General features: G+C 43.3%; 1 protein-coding gene across 5 annotated transcripts in view; it reads left to right on the top strand.

The window, feature by feature from the left end:
• The window catches only part of LOC114452173 (potassium voltage-gated channel subfamily C member 1-like), a 39,918-nt gene continuing 12,260 nt past the window's right edge, over positions 1-27,658 (top strand). The window contains exons 1-5 of one of the 5 annotated variants that reach the window (XR_003672244.1): positions 1-612; positions 7,765-8,455; positions 22,632-23,613; positions 24,275-24,469; positions 25,342-26,909. Coding sequence is in view for 4 of the 5 variants with exons in the window: in XM_028431335.1 (XP_028287136.1) it covers positions 7,349-7,674; positions 7,765-8,455; positions 22,632-23,613; positions 24,275-24,469; positions 26,125-26,145 (2,215 nt within the window). In the remaining variant the exon portion in view is untranslated. Of the gene's footprint in view, positions 613-7,165; positions 7,675-7,764; positions 8,456-22,631; positions 23,614-24,274; positions 24,470-25,341; positions 26,910-27,658 lie in introns of those variants that run through there. The other 4 variants (XM_028431335.1, XM_028431330.1, XM_028431333.1 and 1 more) reach the window with 4 other exon arrangements.

Raw genomic sequence — 27,658 nt, 5'->3', positions numbered from 1 at the left:
GTATCGTCTGAGGAAAAAAAAGTGCAGAAGGTGACGCTCCTCAAAAGGAACAGAGAGAATCACAGGGAGAGTAAAAGGCAAAGAGAAGGAGAGAGAGAGAGCTGTCTACAGGCTGCATCTCCACTGAAACATTTGGAAGGGGGAGACAGAGGAAGAGCTGAATGGTAGCTACACCCTGCGCCTGGAAGCGTAGAGACACTGTAACAAAGGCTGGCAATTATTATTTTTTTTTGGGCAATATCAAAGAGGTGTGAGAGAGGGGGGGCTCTGAAACCGAGGGAAAGAGCAAAAAGACAGTTTTCAGGGGGACTTCTGCTTCATTTCATCCGAAAAGACTCATCCCTTTTGCCATCATCAGCATGACCATAAGCTATAGTAACATTCGGCAATAACGCTGTCAAAACGAGATTTCCAGCAACAGACGCGCGCAGTCCTGTTTTGATTTATTATAATCGTGGGGGGGGAAAGATCATCTGAATGCCTGCGAGAAACTGGATACTCTCTGAAATCGTAAAGAAAGAACGATCTAAGAAAAAACTACATTTTGATTGATCTTTAATCTTGATGTGCGTGTTTCTGCGCGCACTTGAAACGAACCTGAACCAAAAGCAAGTGAGTATTAACCGTGTCTGTGTATATATGTCTGTCTTATGGTGGCTTTATTTTTATTTTTGCCTTTATCCGTCTGATAACACAAGATTTCACTGACCAGGAGGGAGAAAATGGACAATAATAGGCTACGGCGTCTAACCTAGATTCAACAAGTATCGTTTTGTCCACAATAACTGCGAAATTTTCAGTAGCCTGTGTGTGTTTTTGATCAAATCACAATGTGTGAAAATTATTCCTCGTCATTGTTTTTTTTTTATAATTTTGTTATTATTCCTAGCCCCTATAATAAACATCTAATTACACTTTTAAAGACTGATCAAATGTATACACTGATATGAAGAAAAAAAATCATTTTTTAAAATATTAACACTCCTCATTGCACAAATGGTGGGTGTTTCCCCATCTACACCACTCGATCAGAGCAGTTTCATGTCTCTGAGAGGAATGAGTGTATGAGCATTCCTCTCTCCTGCATCATTTTGTGTCTGTAAATGTTTCCATATGTGCATTTGTAGGCATGCATTTGTTTTACTTGCATGTGTTTGTGTGTGTCTCTCTCTCTCTCTCTCTCTGGGTGTGTGTGTGTGTATCGTGGTAGCTCTGTGGGCAAGTGTCAAGGCCTGAAATGGAGGTTTGATAAAGGGACCCCATATAGGAGGAGGTTGAGAGGGCTGACACACAAACACACAGGAGGGGAGATGGAGAGAGAGAATGAGAGGGGTGGTGGTGGTGGTGGGGCACTGAAGTAGAACTACAGGAAGGACACAGCGTCACTGAGATCTCATCCAGGAAGTCTAAGGGGGGCAGTTAGGCGTCCCCCACTACAACCCTCTGCCGCTGCCGCCACATCACCTTTTGCACTGACAGTTTGCTCCATCTGCATTCCACTGCATTACACACAAAGTGTCTGGTTTCATAACGCCTCTTGTGCCTTTTACTTTCCAGCTCATTCCTCCCCTTTTTTCTGCCAACTGGCTTCAGAGTGCTTGTCTCCTAATGGGAGCTCTGCCTCTTTTTCTTCCATTTGCTCTTTCTCTCTCTCTCTCTCTCTCTCTCTCTTCAATCCTGCATTATAAATCTACAGCTGGTGCTATTTTTAGACTGAGGGTAACCCAGAAAACACCCCTTCGATTTTAGCAAAAAAAAGTCTCCCCCCACCAAAGACACAGAGACAGTGGCATGTTGTCAGTTGGATGTGATTGGTAGAGTGGTGATGGAGTACAAAAAAAAAAAGAGGGCGCTGCTGTTTAAGCAACACAGCGAATAAATCTATTTTGAGGCTGTGATTGAATTACGTATCTGTCGTGTCCTGGGTTATGAGTCTGCCTCTGACCCTTCCTCTATCCTTGGCTGTGATATGTTTCTCTCTCATCTTTGTATCAGTTATGAGAATTTTTCCTCCTTCAAGCTCTTTTAAATCCTTGACCTTGAGGCTCACCTCTCACGTCTTTGTCCCCCATAATTTGATTTCTCTGCATTAAGGCTTAAACTTTCCTCCTCTTCTTTTCTCCACAGCTGTTCATAGTCTCATCTCTGACTTAACCTTATCTTCCTTTATGTCTTAATTGCTAGAGAGTTTGCAGGTCAGGAATCAGGGCAGTAATGCTTCTTCCCTCGTGCCATTTGTCTGTCTGGTGCTAATCATGCAGGAAGGCCAGTGTCATTAATTAGGAGTTGACAGGTTTAAATGACCTAAGATACAGTCTGTGTGTGTGTGTGTGACGTCTTTAAAGACCTTAAAAGCTGGATATTAGCTCAGATTTATCCAGGTCCAAAAATAGATTTCCTTCTTGACATGACACTCTATCCTGTGGCCTTTTTTTGTTGCTTGCCCTTGCTGCTGTTTCAGGATTTTCCTGACCTCTCCTACACTGATAATTGCTCCTTAATCTGAGCTCTTTCTTCGTGTCACCCAAGTTTCATGTATAAATATATATATATATATATATATATATATATATATATATATATACAAAAAAAATCTGAGTTTTTAACATCCTGTGGGCAGGAAAAAATGTAGTCATGGACACTGACTGAGCTTTCAGAGCTCTATTACAGGCTTCACTGCTGTGAGTCTATTCCTGAAAATGGCTTTATGTATTAATCATCCCCCAGCCTGCTAAAAGGAGAAACCTATGATTTTTCCCCCTCTCACAAGGAAAAAAAAAGGATTTCTGGAGGGGATCATAACAAGAGAGCAGCAGCTGCGCGCTTCTGGCAGGGGTGATTGACCAATATGCACAAGGCTCAAGACCCCCCCGAGGGGCTGTTGGTGCCACAGCATGCGCACGTGTGTGTGTGGATTGGTCAGCCCCTGGAGAGCTCCACACTGGTGTTGCTCAGTAGAAGAGCTGCCTCTGGTAGATTGGCCATTTCCTTTCTGCTTGCTTTAATTGATTGGCTATTTAATTCATGTTCTGGGAATTGCCTACTGGTGAGCTTTATTTATTTATTAATTTGTTTGTTTGTTTGATGAGAAATGCTTTGGGTTTTTTTTATCATCTGTGTACATTAGCTGCTGAGAGCTGCTGAGTCTGTGTGGCCCTGATTTTCTCTACACCCTGCTTTGTTTTGGCTTTTTTCTCCTCATCCATTCATGCAGTTTCATTCCTTTTCATTCTTATTCTTACTCCACCATCTCCTTCCACACACACACAAACACACTTAACACACACACACATCATTTCTGACTTCTTCTCTTCTGGTAGTCACAGAATGAGGTGCAATGACAATCCAAGTGTGTGTGTGTAGTGGTGGGGGGGACTGTGCGGTGTGACACTGCACTAAAAGGGGAGGCGACCGCAGTGCTTTCACCGTGCTGCAGTGCTCCACTTTCTCCTGTTGGGGTCTCCTCAACACTGGGGAGTGTGTAAGAGAGAGGCGAGGGAGAAAGAGAGGTAGAGAAGGGGGGGGGGGGGGGGGGGGGGGGGGGGGGGGGGGGGGAGGGACGGTGACGATATGGATGGAACAGCGTGAAGCCTTGTGGTTACATCCTTTGATGAGGTAGCGGGTGGGAAAAAAATGGCTGCACACCAGAAACGCATACATAATTTTCTGTCTCCCCCCCTCACACACACACATACATAGATTACACACTTGCCTGTATAGTCTGCCTTTCCCCCATTGTACATTTGCCATTCAGCTCAGCTCTGTTACATCCCTACACTTGTCTTTCCCTTTCTATCCCCCGCTGCTGTTTCCATACCTCATACTGCAGGACATATCTAATCCACCCCTCCTCCTTCACCTACGTGGCCATTCAGGTGCAGTCTTCACCACTGCAAGGTCTTTTTTCCCCCTGTCTTTCTCTACCTTTTTCCCCCTTCACCTGTTTTATTTTCCTCTTCTCTCTTTCCATCCTTTCCTCACACACAAACACACACCTCCCTCTGTGATTGGTAAAGGTTTTTGCTTTTTGTGCCAAATGCTAGTTCTGTTCCGCATAGTCAGCAATCCTCCAAATTCTGCCCTTTCCTTCTCTCTCTTTCTCTCTCTCTCTAGCTTGTGCTCTCTTCTCCTCCTCCTCCCCCCGATTACTGCTGCTGGTACCTCACAGTCAATGCGTCCCATAATCTCATGCTCCCTCCCCCTCTTGCTGCAGTGTTTCTGCTAATATATATTAGTGTCAGTGCAGTTCTTGTGCATAAGCAGTGTGCACGCTCTTTTCCTCTCTGAGCACTGTTCTCTGCATCCACCATCAATCCACTGCAGAATTGATCTCCATGTCCCTATAATACATAAGCCTGCTTTTGGCTTCAGAATGCTTTTTTGTTTCTGACATTGCAGCCAGGTGAGCATGTGTGTGCCTGCCTCCCCCCTTTCCCTCCCTCTCACATTCTCTCCCCTGTGTATGTGTGCAGTGGTGAGGCAGTTAGAAGCAGGGTGGCGCAGGACATGGTGGCCAAGGCAGGAAATGCTGCAGGAGAGAGAGAAAGTGGTGCTGGAAGGGGAGGGGGAGAGAGGTGAGGGGATGGGAGATTGTGGGGGGGGGGGATTGTTCCTCCTCTCTGCTTCTCTGCACCTTCCTCTCTCTCTCTCTCTCTCTCTCTCTCACTCTCTTTTGCTTCTCACTTCATTTTTATCCTCTTTCTCATGTGCGCTCCCTCTCTGTGCTCCTTCTCACCTCTTTTCATCTCCACTGGTTCTCCTTCCTCCATTTTACACAAGGCGCTCACCTTCTGTAGCCTCAAACCAACCCCCCCTGCCACCAAACTCCTCCTCCTCCTCTTTCTTTCGCACTGCTCTTCCTCAGCTTTTGCTCTCTGGTGTGTTTTTGCACTGCTGTCAGTGATTAAGGTGCTGAGGCTGACTCTTAAAGAGATCTGCTTACCTCCCCTGTGTTAAGCTGAAAATTGCAGCTATTCTCCTGAAATGCAGCTAGAAAGCGTTCATGCTCATAAAGATCAAAAGTCGGCTGTTTCTGACTATTTTCAGATTTCAACTAAAATAATAACGACACTCCTAATTATTAGTTATTTCCCCCCAAATAATTCAGATATATTAAAGAATACTTAAGTAAATGTATAAAATTATTAAGCAAAAAGGCAAAATCTGTTGCAGTTACTTGTGGCTGTCCATGTATAAAATATTCAGTAGTTCACCTTAGAAGTTCCACTTCTCTTTAAGTGCAAGTCAGAGTACTGTGCTACAAAGTTAAATCAACAAAAAGTTATTCATAGAAAAGTTTTACAGGAGCTGCATCCAAAAAGTTCAGCGTCCCATTACAGGCCCAGCAGAGAGAAAGCACCGCTGTCCATGGTGCTGAAATCCAATCCTTCCCTCAGCACTGGAAAGCCCCCACAGGACAAAGCTGACTGTGGCTTCAGATCTTTTTACAGTCTCCCTGCATGACCTCACCTCCAAATGTTGTGTATGCTATGTTGCAGATGTTTTGCGAGTCATTTATTTCACTAAATTTAAGACGCAACCTAAAGTTCTGAGGCATAATGGTGCAGTGCAACTCTTGGTGCTTTTTTTCTGTCAAGCAAGCAGATTTAATGTTTGTGCAGCAAAACACTGCAAAGGTTCAATTTAGCTGAAAATATATAGAATAGAATAAAGTAGACATTTACTTGACTTTTCTAATCTGTGCACATTTTAATTCTTGGCTCGGGTGCACAGTTTGTTAACTCAAGCAGTAGGTTTGGGTTTAGTAGTTCTTACCTGAGTGTTGTCTCAAGTCTTTTACCCCCAGGATATCCAAAAAATTCCAAATTGTTGGAAAAAACACATACTTTTCCACTAAAACAAAAATTAAATAACATTAGCAGCAATTAAAGATCTGAAGAGAAAACAGACAGCCAACTTTTCCTCCAACAAAAGTTGTCTCTTCAGCTAAAAGTGTGATGAAATGATCAAAACAAGAGAGTGAACACTAGTCAGAAAGAAAAAGACTGCAGTGTCCTGCATGAGAGAGAGAGCGAGAGCGAGAGCGAGAGAGGGGAAAAAGCCGAGAGGAAAGAGTTGACACAAAGTAAAAGAAGCACACTTTTTGGAAGATGGAAGAAAGAGAATGATGGATGAGTGCAACAAAAGAAGATTTGTGAAAGTGAGGGATGCAGGAGGAAAAACATGGGGTGAGAGAAAGATGGAAAAGGATGATGGGGGGTTAAGAAGTAAGTAAGTAAGAAGTGAAGCCTCCTTCAATGAAATGTGATTCCTTTATGCGGAATATGAGAGCGAGTGAGGAAGAGAAAGTGAGGGAGAGAGTAGTAGGAGGGGAGAGGGGGAGGGCCGGTGAGAGCTCACAGGAGAGGAGGGGAGAGGAGAGTGGTGCATTTCTTTGAATAGAGAAAAAAGGTTAACAGCATAGATACAGTGCGTCTATAGGCTTGTTTTTTGTTGTTGTCGTTGTCGCTGCTGTAAATGTGTGTTTTTCTGAAGCATCATGAGCCCCTCTGGATAGTAATGCAGCCCAAGGGTGAACAATTTGACCTCACTGGTAGAAGAGAGAGAGAGAGAGAGAGAGAGCAGATAACTGGCTTTTTACTGCAGCAGAATTCATTCACTTTTATAGTGCACTCTCCTTTTCGATGCTCTTCCTCCTCCTCCCTCCCCCCTACACATTCTCTTCTACCCCATTCTTCCATTACTAGAGAAGAGAATATTACACTAGCTGTTCACTGTGCTGTGCTGCATTCACTTTCCTCCACATCTCCTTCTTCTTTTGTCCCCATCTTTGTCTGAGGCTGCTGTGTTTTCCTGATTGTCCTGTCCTCTTCGATCCCTCCATTAAAAGAATCTGATTTATGCCCTCCCCCCTCATCCCCTTACCCTTCCTCTACCTCTGCATGTCTTCACACACACTCACACATGCTGCATGGGAGAAGTGGCAGAGAGAGCATTGACATAATTGTGCATCGCATGAATCTCGGTGCGGTCGGAGGGGGCTGCAGCAATGTGTGTAGCACGCACATAGGCTGATTGAGGAGATCTAACATTAGTACGGACACCGTACTCTTGGGAGGCAATTAACACACACACACACACTATCGTACACATACACTTTCACACTGCGCTGCACCAACACCTACAGAGAGGCATTTTAGAGGAAGGGAAAAAAAGGAGCTGGATCCCCAATTTTTCCTCTTTCTCCCCTACCATCTTTCTGTCTCTCTTTGCCTAGGCAAACAAGCAGGTTGTGTGAGAGAGTGGCCTAATTAGGGAGAGGATTTGAGTGAACATTGGCTTGGGCACCAAGCAGATCAATTTAGAGATTGTTAAATGAGAGCATATCATGATAGTTGCTCAGTGCAGGCAGGGGGAAGGAGGGATGGCAGCAGCCTCAGGACCACAATCACATCACAACAGGGATCTTCTCATCACTGTGTGCAACAGTCAGCCCCCGAGGATGCTGCTGACTCATGAATGTGTCCAAAGCCACCTGTTTTCATATAGTGTGCTGGCATGTCTGTGCTCCAGGATGCTGTGTCAAAAACAACTTTGGTTCCCATCATTCTCCATCTTCCTGTCACTCTCTACTGCACCTCCACAAGGTCGTTTTTGTGTCCTTCATTCAGCTGATTATCAAGTGAATAATTGCACATACAGCTGGCATAAAGCGTGAGATTCTTAATTTGTATTGCAATGTTGATAATCCACATCTATCTTCTCCCTTCTGATAAAATTTCTGCCCTTTTTCTCTCCCCGCAGACTCCTCAGACTCCTCCCTCCTCCTCCCTTCGGTTTCTCTCATCCTCTCCCTCCCTCCCCCCGGTCCTCTATGCTCAGTTCGGTGTGTGTATCCTCTTTCAAAGGGCGCAAGGGTGGGAACAAGTCGTCCAACAAAGCATGTTACAGCGCAGACATGACTTGTCCGTCGGAAAGCGAGAGAATCGTGATAAACTGCGGGGGGGTGCGGCATGAGACCTACCGGAGCACCCTAAAAACGTTGCCCGGTACCCGCTTATCTTGGCTCACCGAGCCGGACGCGTTCAGCAACTTCGACTACGACCCCAAATTAGACGAGTTCTTCTTCGACCGCCACCCGTCAGTGTTTTCCTTCATCCTCAACTATTACCGCACAGGGAAGTTGCACTGTCCCAACGATGTGTGCGGTCCCCTGTTCGAAGAGGAGCTGGCCTTCTGGGGCATCGATGAGACGGACGTGGAGGCGTGTTGCTGGATGAATTACCGGCAGCATCGGGATGCGGAGGAGGCGCTGGACAGCTTCGAGACTCCAGAACCGGACGCGCCGGATGACGACCCAGCGCTGGGTGGTGCGGATGGGGACTTGAAAAGACTGTGCATGCAGGAGGACGCGAGAAAAGCGGGCTGGTGGAAAACCTGGCAGCCCAAAATATGGGCACTGTTTGAAGACCCGTATTCATCTAAATATGCCCGGGTGAGTTACCCATGTCTCCATTGGAGGGACCAACTTGTTTCTGTACTGTTGCATATTCTGCTTCATGATGTCTCAGACCACTGCTTGAGTCATGATAAGTTTTTAAAACTTTTTAAATGTTTTTAAATGTTAACACCCATCACTGCAGAAATGCAATGCTTCACTCTTAACTGCAGGCCACTGACTGTAGCTGTGTTATCTCTGGCAGTAATATAGCTTGTATTAAATGGCGGGATATAGACTTACTGATATTGAATAATTAATGCTGATAGCATAGGGAAAAAATTGGAAAATTGTGTGTCAGCTGTGTTGGTAGATAAGTACCAATTGAAGTAACAACCCAGATTGTCACACACATCACATCCATGTCTGATACATGATGTATATTACGTTTCATACGTGCTGGAGGCATTCAATACCATTTTTATTGCCACCATAATTCCCATCGTCGTATTCTCCTACTTGAACGGGTTTAATGCATATCTGCTTCCAAACGCAGCACCCGCTGCGCCTCCTGCATCCAAACGCCTTCATTAGGTGATGCTTGTCCGTTTACGATGCACATCAACGCGCCGTATTCCATGATAGTCATATTTATTTTAGCACATCACTGAGGGGGCTTGTACAGTGTTGGAGTGCATGTCTTTCCCCACCTTGCGCTTGATCAACACTCTGCTACATGGCTTTTACGCATGCACTTTTTTTACGCATAACTTCCTCCTGTGTTAGACTTGCCATTATTGTTCATGTAAATACTTAATGATTTACCTTTTAAGAACAATCGTTTTGTGGCATTTGATCACACAGGTGTAAGAGTAACAAGTCCCCCCCACTGTTTTTTTTTAATCTGTGGGACATGAAAACAGTTCCAGTGGGCTTGTGGCTCTTTTCTCTGTCTCTCTCTCACACCCTTCTTTTACAGATGAATCCAGGTGCTTGATCACAGCTGCTTTGATTTTTGTTGTTTTGTAAATCCAGGTTTAGAGTTTGATCATCTTCCTCTTGCACTGCATCATTGCTCTTCTCTTTTGTTTTTTCATTCATGAACGTGTGTGAGGATAAATACTGTAGGTCCAAACGCAAAACCAGACAGTAAGCAGACACCTGCAGTGTCCTGGCATTCTTGCTATCACACTTAGAATAGCTGAATGTGGGGAAAAATAAATCACAAATCACTGCACAGTCAGCAATACTATCTGTAGCTACAGTACATACACATACATTCAAACCTTTGCTGGCACCAGGTACGTGCATACCTGGATTCAGCTCCCTCCAGGGGAAGAATATAGTCTTGGACTGTGACAGATACATAGTCTGGTTCAGGCCACCTGATCTGCCTCTTTGGACTAGGGATCAGACAGAAAGTGCTTCTCTAACTGTCACTCTCATCTCAGTCGGATTGATTTCCTTAGAACCTCAAACCTTTTTGCACAAACTCTGTAAAACAGAACAGCTCAGCTTTCTTAATGTTGGGTTAAAAAGAGGTATGTTTGAGTTTGGATTTTCAAAAAAACTTTTTTTTGCCACAGAAAACAGCATTTTCACCTCGTGTAAAAGCTACTGTACCTGCTATGTACCTACTAGCTTTGTGTTATGTAAACTACAGTTAAACACCTCATCCACTGGCTGCACGTGGCCAAGATCTCATGAATGATACAGAAACTAGCAGTGTAATGGCTACAGATAGCAGTGTTTGTGACACCGCACTGGGCTTGTGGAGACCAGGTAGCCTAATAGGTGGGATTCATTTCAGTGGTTGCACAGCACTGGCTCCATTTGTGGGTGAACATAGCCCCATTTCACTGTGTAGGTCTAATATGCCAGCGCCATACGTCAAACAGCGATGTGACCCAGATCGCCCATCTTTTTTTTCCACCCTTGCTCTTTCTAAAAGTATCCTGTCCGATGTGGCAGAACCTTTTGGTCCTGAGAGATGCAAATTACATGTGAAGAGAAAAGACAGAGGGACTAAGAGAAGCTGGGATATAGAAAAAAAGAAATGAGATGCTGATGTGGAAATACAACGAGACAGATGAGAGAGAGAGAGACACGGAGGGAGATGAGAGGAAATAAAGGGAGACAGGATGGAGAGACATTACTCTAATGATTTAAAGGGGGGTTATTTGCATGGCTGTGATGTAACGTACAAGCAATCAATGTTATGATCGGAGCGTTCGACAATGCATGCAAAAGGCTTTTTTTCCTTAAATTTTACCTTCGGTATTCACATGATTGTGTGAGACTTGCTCACACTCATCTACCGTAGTAGCACACACATGTACAAACACACACATGCTCGTGTCTGTGCTGGCTTTTCTGCTGCAGTAGACACGGGAGAGAGGAGGAGGAGGAAGAAGACGAAGAGGAGGGGAGGGGAGCACTGGAGAAAGAGAAAAGAGGTAGAAGGGGGGTGGGATTGAGAGAGAAATGGAAAAAACAGGGTAAGATAGTTGAGGGAAGAGAGGGAGCCTGAGAGGGACATGGACGGGAAAAAAGGAAGAGACAGAGAGGTGGAAGAGGGGGGACAAACATGGAGGAGGTGGAAACCACAGACAGAAAGACATAGCACGATGGGGGTGGGGACCCTTGTCTTAACATCTTCGATTATCTGTGAAGGCTTGAGCCATCCAATCTTCCTATACCCCAGCCCTCCTGCCTGCTTATTGATCGATATTTTATTGATTATCTCCTCTTTTTGTCCGTTTTTAAACCCATTCTCTCTTCCTCTATCACCTGTTAAAATCTGGGAAAGCATACAGCCACTTGGGCTCGTTCTACACCGTTGGACAGTTGTCACCCATCGGCTAAAATTTATGGATGTATACGTTTCTCTTTGATGAGCTGTTATAGAATGCGATTTGCATCTGATTTCCTTATTGATCGGTGCCTGGTTGACATACAGTAGATCTTGCAGTAGAGCTAAGACGACACTGAGCTGTTTGATCACGGCCGAATTCTCCCATTTTGTTTTCGTTATTTTCAACTCTGTTTTAAACTCCGATTGAGCAGCAGCGATCCTTGAATTGAATAAGTCAGATTTGCTAATATTGATGACCTGTTGTTGATTTTTTTTGCCACTGTTTTGTCATTGACACTGAGGTAATCTCATTTGATGTAATCACTTGTCGCTCGACAAAGATAATGTTTGATGGTTAATTATTGATTAGCCCTCAATATCAGACTTTATTTTTGCAGTCACAATGGTTGGTTAAGAATGTTTCATTATTAATTCGACTGATGGCTGTCCCACTGTAGCTGTGTTTTGGATACTTCCAGTTTTGCACCACAGGGGCACCACAGTTCTCTTTGTCAGCAATCTCCTGACAAAGCATCATTTGTAGCTCAGAGTGTACATGTTGTCCCTTTTGCCCCTTCCAAAACTGGACTTTGTGTGCCTGAGTTTGGTTTTGTTTCTAATGATCAACACTTCATCCAGAACTCACCTCTCCCCTGAAGGTCATGTCTTGTGGTTCATTGTTTGCTGTTCTTTTCCACTGTGTCATAAACACAAATGCGTCCTGCCACTATACACCGGAAGGGCAGCAGAACAGGTCGTCTCAGGGTAGAACATCGCAGCGCAGGAGAGAAAACAGAGAAAATGTGTGTTGATAGGTGCTTGTTTTTTTTTTCTTTTTGTCTGTGGGTAAAAAATAATCACATTTTAGACCTCAAGAAGCTGCATGTGGGCTTGGATGGACAAAAATGAGGCTTTTAATTGTCCAATTTCCCACTCTGGTCTTTGACAATAATTTTCAATAAAGCATGCTGTCCTCTTTTGATTCAGACCATATCAGACAGAGGCATCTTTACTTTACTGGGTCACTTCTAATTTAGAATAGTCTTGTGAGATTATTTTGCACCAGTTTTGTTTGCCTCAGAGCCACAATGTTCCAAGTACCCTGGTCAAAACTTAATGGGAACTGTTGGGCAGTTGAAGTTTACTTGTGTGTGTGCACAGTTGCAGCAAGAGATTATTGTCCCTTAGAGAAGATGTATATTAGATTCTATGTGTTGCTTCAATAATGCTTTTTGGGAAACGTAAAGGTTTTAAGTGCATTGAATTAAAAATTTTACTTTCAGCAGGGGGGGGCCTATTTCCAACTTCCATTCTTGCTCTTCTCCCCATGGGCAGCATCTGAAAATAGCAAAGAAAGAGAAAGGGAGGCCTTAATTTCATTCTCTGGTGGCAAATCTATTCTTCCATTACTGGTGAGAGGGTGAGACTGTTTTTATATTGTTATTCTGCAGCACATAAACAATACTTGTCTGGAAATTGCCCAAACCTGTCCTGATGGAGGGAACAAAAAACAAAAAACATGTGAGTTAATTAAAGTGTTCTTAGAGTGGTGGCTGCTGGAAGGGGCGTGTCAATCCACATCAACTTTCCCCCTGCCTGCAGTTGGTAAAATATATTGTGTTCTGTTTCAATTTTCCCTGACAAGGTTTTGTACCGCAGGCCTTCTCGTGTTGTGTTTGCATCCCGGGAAGTCACTGTCCCTCCGTTTGCTGGCTTGTAACTTGAGCGCTGTCTGTTGGTGATACTTAACTGGATAGATGCTCGATGTCTCATAACAAGGACGGACACAGGATCTTTGTGTTGAATAAGCAAGAAGCACTTTAAAAGTACAAAACAGGCAGGGTTCTATTTGGACATGTCAGCAGTATATCTGACTACAGGAGGGTGATATTTAACTTTTATGTGAATGTGTATTCATTCTAAAGTGTTGTTTCTGAATAACATGGAATTTATTTGTCTTTTTTAAGTAGTTTTAATCATGCTAAAAGTTGAATGTTCAATAAATATGGTGCCACAAAGCAGAAGCAGATTTGTATAGTAGCTACAGTGTAAGGACTAGAAACAGAGAAAGGCAGCTAGTGTGGCTCCTCAAGTTACATCTTTGTACAAATGTATAAAATTAAAGTGTAAAAACAACGATTGAACATCTTACAGGGGTTATGTTAGCTTTGTCTTTACCAGGACCACTGACTATGTGGAGTCTCCTCTGGTTGCCTGGCAACAGCTGCTCTGAGCCAGGAACCAGTCTGACACATAACCCTCTGTGAAACAGTGAATAGTTTTTTTTGTTTTTTTTTTCTTCTACACTTTTTGGGTTTTGCGCAGATTAACCAAATTGGTGATTTTTGTAAAATTTGCTTTGTGGATTGTGTCATGACATGTAAGTGTTGGGAATCTTCTTCATCTCAACTCTTGGCAACTGAAGTCAAACTCCTTCTCTATGAATCATGTTTCAGGCAGGAGATGAAACTACCTTTCATCTCTTTATGTCCTTCTCAGCCATCCTTCTCTTTTTTCACTTCGGCCCATTTAGTCATGCTGGTTAAGTGCTGAATCAGCATTCTGCAGGACTGTGCAGACAGTCAATTAGCCGGACCTTGTGGTAAACCCTGGACATTGTGCTCTTTTGCTCCGGAATAAAAAGCGATTCAGAAACGCTGGCGTGGTGAAGAGCTTGCGCGGTGCCAGAGCCGATTACAGTGGTAGGAGTCTGAATTCTCTAAATGGGGAAAGTCTTGTCAAATCACACGAGTGCAGCGGTGTGTTGTGTACTATAATCACACTAACTGCCACATGCATAAGCACATGTATATGTAAACAAAGGAGTACACAGAATGTTCTGAAAAGAAAAATTGTTTTAATTGCGCGTTGGATCAAAAGTCCTTCCACTGCGTCAGGACAGTCAATTATTCATACATGATATCGGCACACGCTGTAGCTAAAGAAAGACTTCAGATGGCAGAGAAACACATTGACCCACTTCTACTACAACATGCGTCTTCCATCTGACCCACCCCAACACCTGGCTGAACATAAATCCTGCTCTGTACTCTCACCTTTACACATTGGCCCATACTCTGTAAGTGTAGCTGCCCATAAACCATTCAGCTGAGTGTTCACAATTACAGTGCACAGATAAATCACTTCAGTCGACATGCCTCCACATGTCAGCCAGCAGATCACTCTCACACATGAGAACATCATGTGAATACAAGTGTGGAATGGACCAATAAAAACTGAATTAACAACAAAAGAAAAATGCAGCTGAATATGCCTGTTTATATTCACTATAGCTCTCCTGATGAGGCTGATTAAATATGTCAGATGCGATGGGAAAGATGACGGGGAAGCTTCTTACACATGCATTTAGTACTGTGAATGGGTCTTAACCCATCCCACACTTAACCAAGAAGTAATTACAGACAATAATGATGAAAAAAACAAGGAAAAAGGTGATGGTATTACACAGGATATTAACCCCATTCTCCCGAGTCAAAGTCCTGCTTCTCCTCTGAACGTGGACTTTTATATTTATATTTGCATATATGTAGCGAGTTGAGTATCATTGGTCTATTCTCTTATTATTAAAAAAATAACTTAAATATTGACACTTAAGACACTGAAAACAGTTGTAATTTGATTATTAGGTATCCTGTTTCATCATCATCATAATCTGCTGATGATTACCACACTGTTGTCATTAACACATCTACACCTCCAGTTCTGTGAATGTTTTTTGCATGGCTGGCCACATGGTCATTATATGGCACTTAAACAGTCAAACTGGGTCCCTGCTCATTCCCTTGGAAAATGACATTGGAGGGCGTTACTGTGACAATTCCTGTGTGACCATCTGCTTCCTTGTGATTGTCCCTCCTGTCCAAGTGGCAGCGGAGTGGAGGCAGAGTGCGTGTATCAGCGAATGACCACTTTAAATAGAAACATGATCTAGAAGTCTGTGTAATTTGGGAGTGGAATTGGATGGAAATGTATCAGAATGTCTGAAAGAGTTTTGTTTAGCTTCCTAACTGTATGAGCAGGCAGCTCATCCTCTATATGTGACGTTTCAGTGTTTCCTTTGACAGAGCAATGAGGTAGATTATGGACCGTTAGTGAAGCTTACAGGGACAAAGACATGGGTAGAAAGGACAGAGGAGGGGGGTTTGGAATGAAAGGCGGTGAAGGCAGTCGGTCACCTGAGAGACTGGCTTTACGTGTCTTGCAAGCAGGACAGGAGAGGACGGATGGAGATAATGGGTGAGGAAAGGGGGAGGACTGGCTGCGTCGCAAGGACAAATGCATCTGTGTCCCGCAGTGGAAATAAAACAGTGGAGACACAGTTCAGTCACCTGCACACAGAGTTTGTTTGTCTGCATGGAGGAATGTTTGACAGGACTGCAGTGGGAATGAAATGGAGGGAACCTGAACGCTGCAGAGCTTGTTAGGTGCTGTGACGTTTCAGCGCGTGAAAAAGTGTGTGTGAGTGTGTGTGGGAAAGCTTACAGATTCCCCTGTATCATGTCAAGGAGTTGAGTCATTCAAGGAAATCTCTGAAACAAGAGTCTGTGTTGTTATTGAAATTTTTACCAGGATCACATCCAAGAGCACTGACCTCAGAGAGTTTGGTGTGTTTCTAGCACTGAAAAAATAAAGTATACATGAGGATTACCCAGAGCAGAAGCTAATTATACCTTACGACCAATGTCTCCTCCTCCTCCTCCTCCTCCATGTCTCCCCCCCCCCACCCCACCCCTTACACTCAGGTGCATGATAAGCCTGATGCATGTGTGCGAGCGCACATGCGACCACATGTTTTAAACAATCATGAAACACATGCGGGAGCGACGCCCCCTCCTCAACCCATCCCACATCGACTCTTTTCAATCCCAGACTCTTTTCACGCCTCACCTCTCCCGCCCTTCAAATTCCGCAGTGTCCCGGACCCGGCATTGGGTGCTGTGTGACCCACGGTAGGGGCTTCTGTTTTAAATGTCTGCACTGGCACTGATGCCAAAGTTGATTGCATTACTTAAGCTGCAGTTCATTTGGGACAGACAGAGAGAGGAAAAAAGGGTCAGGAGGATTTAATGTCTCCTCTGCTATTTTTTTCTGCCCTTTTTCAGCTGTCATGGATCTCTTTTTTTGAAAACAGAAGAAGAGATCCAGGATGCTATACCCTTGAAATCCAGACTTGGGACAGGGACAGAGCCGGCACTCTGGAAACCTAAAACTGTTTTTTCAATCAAAATAATTTGCAAACGTTTTAACACACAGTGTACCTGAATTTAGGTACAAAGCAAGCATATTAATTGACTGTAGCAACAGTTGACAGGCTAATCCAATAAGCTAATAATAATAATACACACTGAATGTATAACAAAACCTTTAGTTCAACTATGGCATGAAAGGTCATTATCTTTAATGCTTGATGGTTATGAGGACACCATCCTGCACATGATGCAGAACAGTGAAATACACTCTGTTTGGTACTATTGTTATTTATTGGACTAAGTCATGTATCTGTCATTATCATCCATGAAAACAGTTCATGCACCTTGTCATCATATAGTCACATGAAGAAGCTTCGAGGTCGATGGTCATAAATGACTAAAAGCCACTGAAGTAATTCATAATTCAACAGGAAAAAAATGAAAGACATCTTTTCTGTTTTGCTCTCTCTCTCTGTCTCTGTGTTTATCCCTCTCTCTGCCTTTTTAAGGCTTGTCCATTTGACACGTCACACCCCTGCGGGGAACTCTCTCTCTTTTTTCTTTTGACATTTTAGTTGTTCCTTTTGTTCTGTCCTTTTGTTGTTGTTTTGTTGAGTGTTTCAGTGTCAGTTTTTTTCATATCAAAACCTTTAATTTGGACATTACACTGCAATTGAGGGTGACAATAGTGGTGATGATGATGATGATGATGGCTATTCCTGTAACTCACTCAAGGTTATACTCACACTGCAGGCTAAGTGGTTACTTTGGAAGTCTCTGAGTGATGGCCACAGTCATTCACCTAAGATAATAGATTAATCATTTGATCCCGGTCTACGGAGCATTGCCCTGGTTGCCCTTCAGGAGAACGTTTTGGATTTCACATCGTTTAAATGTTCATTGTTCATGCCTCATTCATGTGCTGATTTCTGATCATCCTTCAATGTCTCCTTATCGTTGCTGACTCTGCAACTGTGATCCCCCATTTGCTTTGCCCTCTGGGAAAGACTCCACATACTCCATCAAAAGCCGCGTTAATAACAAGCAAAATATTACATGTATTATCTGTCAAGGTCACTTACCTTTAACCTGACAAATTAGAATCTGCCACTAAACAATCAGCAGCAGCAACGAATGATCACAATTTGGCTCTTGCTCCTCTATATTCAAGCCCCTTTAAGCCAGCTGTAGGAGCAGTATTTGGCTTAGTCTTGTCCTTGGTGCCTGAAAGCAGAGGCTAACGCAGTGGTTGTCATGGTGACAGAGAGCCAGGCAGGGCTGTGGTAATACTGTAATGATAAAGCTCCTCTGGATGGTGCCGCAGTAAACACAGCGCCACTAGGGTCCCGTTAAGGAAGAGCACAGTGCACTGCCATGCATGCAAAAACGCCTGTAGGGCTAAATATCAGCTCCGACTATCTCTCCTTGGCTATATCACTTACATTCGTGCTCTCCCCAACACCTACTCCTTTCTTCTTCTCTATCTCTTTATTGCAATCTTACTCTCCATTGCCCTGCTCTCTCCCCTTGATTGCAGAGACTCACATCATTGTCTTCTCTGCTCGTCTTTTCATCTCCTTTCCCTTCATTCCTTCACTCTTCATTCATCCATCGAAACACAATCAACGCGCTCTATCATCAACTTCCTCTCTCACTATCTTTCCCTCTGAAAAGCTTTTTTTCCCCCATTTGCTTCTCTCTCTTTTCTCTTCCTATCTCTGACTCCCTGCTCTTTTAAATTTATGTTGATGATCTTTCCAAATCTAATTTCAGAGTCTAGAGAGTGAAGGCGACTCTATTGGACCTTGAAGGTCACTGGGCTGCAGGTGTCACACGTGCTGCCTTTACTGTAGGGAATCCAGTACATTACGCTTTCTGCTGATATTACAGTGAGCCTCTAAATCATATATTACCATGGCTGTTCTGACCGGAACACACATACACAGAGGGAGGAGAGACAAAGAGTAGATAAATAAGTGTGAAGTGACAGATTGCTACTCCTCCTTTTATCGTCTTCTTCCTTTCTCTCTGTCTCTCCGCTCATCCCTCTCCATCACTTCAATGCGGTGCTCATGCAGCTACCACTCACTATCTGCGATCAGCAAGTGTGCGCACACATCTCCTTTGCCCATAGGCTGTTTGTCTCTCTTACATTCTGAGTCATGTCCACACACACACACACACACTTGCACCGGCCACTTAAGCCAACAGATGTATACAGTACACACACACACACAAACCTGTATGCTACACACAAGTGTGATGAATAGCTTTATTATTCGATTAATGTCCAGGCAGCGCCTTCTCTGTCCCTCCTCACACACTGAAATCCTCCGCCCTCTGTTTAGAGGAGACTGGCAGCTGTGATGGATTGATCAGTATTGATTGGATGTTCCGATCTACAGTGTAATCCACTGTACTCTGCCATTTTAAAGCACCGTTTGATTTAATCACTAAAACCACAAATGAACCTTTGTTTGATTAGTTGTGACATTAGATTGTGGCTTTTAACCAATCACAACCAAATGAATTGCAGCAAAGTACTCTAAAGTGCACTCGGATCTGAATTTGTTTTTTATTAAGGGGATTCAGTTATCATTATGTTCAGATTTCTCTCTACTGCGCTGTTGTTTGGGAAAAGCTTCGCAGATAGAAATACAGATGTGTTATGTCCTGTATGTGTGTGTGTGAGATTTCCCACCAGAACCTGCAAATCAGCAGAGGCTTTGCAGTAACATCACAAATCTCTGGCGCCCATCTCTTGCTGTGTTTGCACTGTACCAGCCAGACAAGAAAAGACTGAACTGTATTGGTGTGGGTGTCCAAAAATTCATTCACATGATTATTCAGCCAAAAATATAATTATGTTTTTATCTCTGTCAGACAAATGTTGTTGATGATGGGCCTCTGTTGGTTAACAACAGTCGACATTGTATGACTAACATAGACTGCATCCCACTAATAATTTTATACAGGAAGAAGACTGTAAGAGGCTTTCAGGTTAATGCAGTTAAACATGTAACTTAAAAAAAATCAATGCACCTTTCTACTCTGCTTTTTACAGTCTGCCCTCAGCAAATTATTTTTCCCGTCATACAGTTAATCAATTAATCATCCGATTGTTTCAGCTCCACTGATGAACCATGCTTTGAATGACCAGCAGGCTAAAACGTAAAGAGATTTTTTATGACTGTCACTAAAAACTGAGCCTGTCCTCACTTTTTTTTCTTTAAGCAGACCTCTAACTGCTTTATTGTAGTACGTCATAGTACACACCAGCATATATGTTTGGCAATTGACCCCTTTTTTTTGTTTGTGTCCCAGCCAGTCAGCTGCTTTTCCTCTCATTGGACAGAGGACAGGACAAAATATGGCGTCCCTGGTAGTTGGTAGTGGTGATTTCATCTCATCAATAAAACTAGTATTTACATGCATAATTAGTGAGTATAGTGTCATAAATCAATGTATAATTGTCATTTGAAGATTGCTTTCTGTTACCTTTCAAAGCAGGAAATGTGTGCGTTGAAGCGGCCTATGCTCTGTTTAAAACTTCATTTTCTGTGACAGATGAGCCCTATGAACAGTAATGAACAACACTAAGAACAGTTTTATCTTTTATGTTTTTAAAAACATAAAAATCGAGGCAACTGGACTCAAGGAGACCTGTGTCTGTTATTGACTTCATTGTATTATATTAAACATGCAGCCTCAGATGGACCAACATGTCAGGAGAGGACACAGAGTTCCATCTGTCCCTTTCGTTGACAGAAGTTGCTTTTATGGCTAAGGAGGCCTGTCATTTATCATTAGCCCTCAGTCTCCTGACGGGTTTGCTTCTTTTTTCTTGTCCTCCTCCCGCTTCCTCTCACCATCATCTCTGTCATACTTTTCTTTTCCTCCTCGTTTCGTGACACAGTCGCATCGCATTGAGATCACCAGAGCGATGAGCTACCTCAGCTACTGTAGCCTAGCTCACCTTAGCCCAGAATAGTCATAAAAATGAACTGTTTTAGCAATCCTCGCCATGTCCATTCTCTCCTCTGTAACTTTTTTGCTTTGTGCATCTCTACGCATGGATCCACATCGTCTGGTCTCCCTCCCACCTGTCCGCCCCCCTCCTGTGTCTCCACCTGTGTAGCCTACATAGATAGAAGATATGATGTCACTGCAATTCTGCTACTATTTTCTCCTGTAAAACAGCATGATAACAACTTCCCTCTGAGAAGTACTAGTGCTCCTCAGTTATTAACAGTTACATGCCATCATGAGAAGTAACACTAACAGTAAGATAAAAAAATAAGAGCATAGGACTTAAGGGCAAAACTCTCCTTGTTGCCCTGATTTGTACATTAGAAGAGTTTCTGGTTCTCAGCCAATAAGAAAGCATCCTGAGCCGGTCCCACTGGTGCTATCCTGCTTCCCAGGGACAGGGGAGCTGATATGGGGGGAGAGGTAGGAGCATGATTGAGATCCCCAGCGTGTGTGTGTGTGTTTTCACGATACAGAGGAGGCGAGCACTGCAGCAATCTGAGAAACTAGGTCAGACACCGACTAGTGAGAAACATAGCGGAGGAGAAAAGAGGTAGGGAGTGTGGAAAGGAAAAAGGGGGAGAGGGAAAGAAGATGGAGAGCGGGAGTAAAAAACAGAGAAGCTGGAAAAAACCTGATCATGTAAGCAAACTATCTGCTAGTTGTGGGGGGAAAAATATGTCTTCTACAAATAGCTGCAGCAAAACTACACACTGACTTTCCTAGAAGGTCACTTCATTGGCTAAATGCTTGTCAGCTAATCTTCTCAATAAATACAGTGGCTCAGAGTCTTAAGCCTTTTGCTCAGTTGGTTTCTGTCATGAGAAAATATGTGTAGGCTCTCGTCCAATTTCCTACCATTAGAAAAAGTGAGACCTTTTACAAAAAAATGCTTCCATCCATTGCTTAGTTAAGGCCTCCTCTTATGTTGCTGTTGATATTACATAAGTGCATAATGTCGAAAATACATGGTAACACGCACAACACACTGAAGGCACTCAGGCTTCTTATATATATGGCCTCCACTCAAGTCTGAGTTACCTTTCTCTTTTGCTCTTCAGGCCATGTCTGTGTTTTATTATTTATTTGATAAAGCACAAAGTATACTGCATCTATAAATACACCGCAGGGCTTGTAGGAATGGGCTGCAAACAGGGAAAGATTGTGCAGTAGCCATACACGCACACACACACATGCACTGGTGTATGTAATTGATTCACAGACAACCAAACAGCCTACAGTCGCATAATAAGCTTGGGTACATATAGTCAGCTTGCAGACACACATGGCCAATGTTAAAAAAATTGCTTATGAGTAATGAAAAAAAAAAAAACTTGCTGAGAAAACAGAGATCTCGGCACTGGGACACTGTTATGACTTTTTCTTTCTGTCCAGGAAAGCAACCCTCAGGACAACATTTAGGCAGTGAGCAAGCAAACACTCAGCTGCTAGTTATTGGAGCATGAAAAGGAGAAAGTCATGTAAAACAATTCAAGGTCAAAACATTTGAATTTAGATCGTATATGTGATGAGTTAATCCGAGTTCATCCTTAATGCGGTTTAATTAGAATTTTATTCCAGATACTGACAGCTGCAGACACACAGTCATTCTCAGAATACTTTTTTATAGTATGTTGTGGCCAGTTTCCCTCCAGATTTACGCTTTGATCTACCAGTGCATGTAGGTAGCCGTGGACTCACGAACAGAGCCTTGTCTCATCAAGAAATTTATCTCACACAGACCCTTGTGTACTCACAGATGCGGAAAGTATAGCATAATGAAGCATAAGCGACGAAGGGTACTGTTACCCGAAGCACTGGTAGCACATTTGGTCATCAGTAGAGATCTGTGTTTTCCTTCATCATATCAAACATCTGTAAACAATGGATAACTAATAATTTGACAGTTTGTTAAGGGAATAGAGTGTGAGCCATATAAATGACATATAAGTTCTTGGATTCTCCGTTTTCCCCTTTTTGCTTTACGTTGATGCAATTTTGCTTTTTTCCTCCCCATGTTTGAGGTTACCTGGAGGTTGACAGTGATTTTTGTTTTGCCTTGCTACATTTTCTTGATTTGCAACTGACTCTCTTTCCCCGATTCTATTTTTTTGCTGGTTTCTTTCTTTCCTCCTTCTAGTATGTGGCATTTGGCTCCCTATTCTTCATCCTCATCTCCATCTCCACTTTCTGCATGGAGACGCACGAGGCCTTCAACACTATCCTTAACAAGACAGAGAACGTCACCATGGGCAACATCACTCGTGAGGAAATAGTATACGAGGTGGTGACTGACAGCTGGTTGACGTATGTGGAGGGTGTCTGCGTCATCTGGTTCACCATTGAGGTCCTGCTGCGTGTCACCTTCTGCCCAGACAAGTTAGAATTCTTCAAAAGTACCCTCAACATCATCGACTTTGTGGCTATCCTGCCCTTCTATCTGGAGGTGGGCCTGAGCGGTCTCTCCTCTAAAGCTGCCAAGGATGTCCTGGGTTTCCTCCGTGTCGTCAGATTCGTTCGTATCCTCCGAATCTTCAAGCTGACCCGCCACTTTGTAGGTCTCCGTGTCCTTGGTCACACCCTTCGTGCCAGCACCAATGAATTCCTCCTGCTCATCATCTTCTTAGCCCTTGGTGTCCTCATCTTTGCCACTATGATCTACTATGCTGAAAGAATCGGCGCAGACCCAGATGACCCAACAGCCAGTGCCCACACCAACTTCAAGAATATCCCCATTGGATTTTGGTGGGCCGTTGTGACCATGACCACACTGGGTTATGGAGATATGTACCCGGAGACATGGTCGGGGATGCTGGTGGGTGCGCTGTGTGCCTTGGCTGGTGTGCTAACCATTGCTATGCCTGTACCTGTCATTGTCAACAACTTCGGCATGTACTACTCTTTGGCCATGGCCAAACAAAAGCTGCCCAAAAAGAAGAACAAACACATTCCAAGAGCGCCGCAACCAGGGTCCCCCAACTACTGCAAGCCAGACGCCCTGGCAATGGCAACCGCATCACCGCAGAGGATCTTGGGAAATGTGTTAGGTGGAGTGATGGGGTCTGGAGGCATAGGGGGTGACTGTCCTCTTGCCCAGGAAGAAATTATAGAGATCAACAGAGGTGAGAGAGTTGGTTTTACACGTTTATTTTCTGATGACACTTTTATATCTGCACAACAGTTTATATATTGTAAAAAGAAAAAGGTGGGAGATGCACAGTTGATTCATCAGCCACCCTGGAGAAATGAGTGGCCCATTAGAACTCATGTGTAATTTTACAACATGTAGGTTCCCATTTGCCTCAAGGCACCCATCTGTCAGTGAAAAACAGACACTACGGAAGGAAGATGAAATCAGTTAGCTATTAAAACACCTTAATGCGTCTCAGTTTGGGCTGACTCCACATATTTTGCTCTCTGGCATTAGCAGTATAATCTGGAGGAGACAGTAATTTGGCTCTTTGCTTCCTTTTTACATGCTGCAACATCAGGCGTTGGTCATGTGCAACAATAATGCACCTTTAATGCATTACTCTGTCTGCTTGGCTTTCTTCCACTCAAGTCGTAGGTTGTGCCAGTAGATGTTTGGCTTTTCTAACTGGAAGTTGTGTTAGTCAAAGTTCTTAGACCTAGCACCAAGATTTCTCTGCAGTGTCATCAAAAGTATTAGAAGTGCCAGTTTTAAGGCATTGTCTTCTGACCTTTAGGTTTATGTGTGCATGCTCAAATCAGACCACTAACGTTCTTGAATGTGGTTTTCTTTTTCGCTTTTCCTCCTTCTAGATTCCAAGCAGAACGGTGACGCAGCCTCAGCCGCCTTGGCTAATGAGGACTGCCCCACCATAGACCAGGTGCTGAGCCCAGACGAGAGGAGCCCTATTGGTCGAGGGCCGACCCGGGAACGCTACCAGCAGGACCGAGCCTGCTTCCTACTCAACACCAGGGAATTTCGTGCCACAGATGGGAATGTGCGGAAAGGTATGTTTCACACCAGGAGACGGATATGTAAACATCCACATCTTACATAAACAAATCCACACAGCATGACGCCAGGCACAGAGTAAACACCTCAATGTCCAGTGTGCAGCTGAAGTACATATAAGATGCAGATTCACATGAAACATTTGGAAGCTAGCAACTGATCACACACACAGTCATACACTACACACCTAGCTCTTCTGCTCTGCTCTCTTTGTTTCCACCTCTTCACACTCATGTTGTCTGTGTTTCCATCACCGCTTGGTATCATATTTTATTTCTCCTGTCAGACGAGATTTTCTGTCCCTCTTCATGTTTTTCTTTCTCTCTACACTGCCTCAGTTCATCTTTCCATGGTGTCTGTGAATTCTCTCTTCCATAATGTTGCATTCATTCAAAAACAATCTCAGCCTTTCTCTGTCTTCTGGACTCAGACAGTTGACCATGCATTAATTTACTTCTCGTCACTTCTGTTTCTCCCTGTCTGTTTCTCTCTCTCTCCTGCCTTGCATCGTCCTTTTCATTTTATCCTCCCTCCCTCTCTCCCTTTTCCTCCCTTAACCCTCCCCACATTCCCCTTCCTTCCTTCCTTTTCCCCCTTCCACTGCATCTTAAAACCCCATATCCCTCCTAACCTTCCTGATCCCTCTTTTCCTTTGTGCTCACTCCTCCCAACCCCTCCTGTTATGTATTTATTTATTTTTGCCCTATGTGCATTATCTTCATGCTCATGAAAAACCTGACACCTTTATTCATTTACTACTGCAATCCAACCACCACCACCACCACCACCACTGCCGCCAACCTGCACCAAAACACTCCCTCACACTCCCTCCAAACTTTCAACACCCCCCTTGTTGACAACAAACTAGAGGCAGCAGCCCTGGCACCCAGCCCAGACTCCCCTCTGACTGAGGATTGGTATAAGATGGAAGGGTCTCTGTTACAGCAGGACCTCAATGCAAACTCCACCTCCTCCTGGATCAAACCATAGACCAGAGGTAACACTGACAAAACAAAAAAAAAGAGTTAAATTAAGGAGCCCATGGTGCAGTTTTGACTGAAAAAAAACCCATCCAGACCATTTTTTAACTGGCTCTCCACAATATAGAATGCTTTTGCAATTTCACAATCAGAGTAGCATCCACTTTAACACAGATGCAGCTGCACTACACAGACTTCATATCACAATGGGTTGTGTCTAAATGTTTAGTGGACATATCTGTGCCTGAAAGTGTCCTGTCAAGAGCTAAGTTTAAGGTTTGTGAACTCAGGGTTTATCATATGATATATAAGGTATAACATCATCTGGAACCTCAGTGTGATGCCTTTGATATCATTTTGTCAATGTACAAAATGTAAAAAAAAAAGAAAAGAAGAAGAAGAAAAAAAACAGGGGTTGTTCTGTGATGTACAGTAAAGTGCACAAATGTGTGTGTGTGTGCTTGTGTGTATGAGCTTACAACCTGTCATGAGTGCAAGAGGACATCCATATGCAAAAATAACATCCAGCAGCTCAAGTGAACAATAACCCAGTTGTTGTGTCCTGTGTGTCGATAACAAATAAAACGTACACATGAAGAAGAATGAATGGGAAACGGCGGGTCATGTTGTTGTCTGATGTGCTTCTGTGTTGTTGTTGTCTCTCTCTTCAGGTTGTGTCATATCACGCGTGTGTATGTGGGCTTTTTCATTCTTCAATGTTATACACTGTGTCTCAGTCCTCTCAATGCCGTCTGAGTGTTGTGTTTGTGTTTGTGTGTGGCTTAATTTTGGTTTATCCTGTGTGTATTCATGTTATTCCCTTATACTCCATCCTACCCTCCGCCTTGGCAATCAGAAGCACTCACTGCTAAAAATTGTGCCTTGTTATCAGCAGATATCTGCAATAAAATAAAATATCAGAACATCAGCCAATAAGGTGTAAATGAGTTGAAACCGGCTCACTTTGTCTTCACTTTGTAGTGTAGTAATGGAACAAGTGTGTGTGCAGTGTGGAGGGTTTCATATCAAATCAATTGGCCAGCTTTGATATGATTCTTGAATGCAGTGTTGTGCATCATCTTTCCAAGGTCAAAGGTTACTGGAGTCTGTGGAGCCATCTGTGTCAAGGGATAGTACCTCCTGAGACATAGCACGCTGGAAACTAGCAAAGATTTTACACCAATTTAACCTGGCTTCTAAATCAGCTATACAACACTGCAATGCTGGTTTACAAAGTTCTGTGCTGTGTGAGCGTGTAATGGATCTGAAAATACTATTCCCTAGACCATGTGCTTTCAGTGCCTAGTGTAGTCCAAAGTTCTGTTTATTTTTACTGGATAGAAACCCAAAGGAAAAAACAAATAAGCTGCACTCGGTGACTGAAACACTTACTGACCAGACAGACAGACAGACACTATGACAGATTTGACTGAAAAGCGGCTACATGCTGTCCAAGGTAAGCAAGCCTTTAAGCTGTCCAAGCTTTTCACTTAGAGGTCGCTACAGTTTTAAATGTTTTTCTTTTAATGTATAAACTGCAGTTTTAAGTGCTAAAAAATATCCCTCTTTAAAGCAAATCAGGAGTCTGTGTATGAGCAATAGGGCTGTAGCACTTTTGCTTACAGTAAATACCGCTGAAATTTAATCTTCGTTTCTCAGAAACCTGATTCTCCAGCTTTCGTTGCAGCTCTGGGATCGACAGACTGCCTAGGAAGTTTGATATGGCTGCTCAAACTTGAAAAATTTCCTCCCACTTGTGTTTAAAGAGGGATCCTCATGCTGGTTAAATCTCATTCCTGTGTGCTTTTATGTGTGATTTGTTTTGTAGATCTATTTGCATAAGATGTTTTTGCCTATTTATTATCAGTTTCCTCTCTTCGATTGTTGGCCGTTTGACTTCCAATGTGCTCCATGCATGGCTCACAAAGGTCAAACGGTCAATCACCCCTCTTATTGCTAACTCCTAATCACTCCTCTGGACTCTGTCTTCCTTTCTCTCTCTCTCTCTCTCTCTCTCTGTCCTCTTTCTTTTAACTATATGTGTACAAATTGTTTTTTGTACTTATTTATACCCTGTGTTTCTAACATTGTGTGTACATTTGTCTTTTTTGTGGAGTGTAAAGTGTAGATTTCTGTTTATGTGTTAGTTCAGTTGTTTTGTCGTTTCAGTGTGTGTTATAGAATTAAGTTCCTTTTTTTAAAAAT

The sequence above is a fragment of the Parambassis ranga genome, chromosome 19 (genome assembly GCF_900634625.1).
Source record: "Parambassis ranga chromosome 19, fParRan2.1, whole genome shotgun sequence".
Lineage (NCBI taxonomy): Eukaryota > Metazoa > Chordata > Actinopteri > Ambassidae > Parambassis > Parambassis ranga.
Note: the sequence above shows the minus strand (reverse complement) of the source record. Positions and strands in the feature narration are given on the sequence as shown.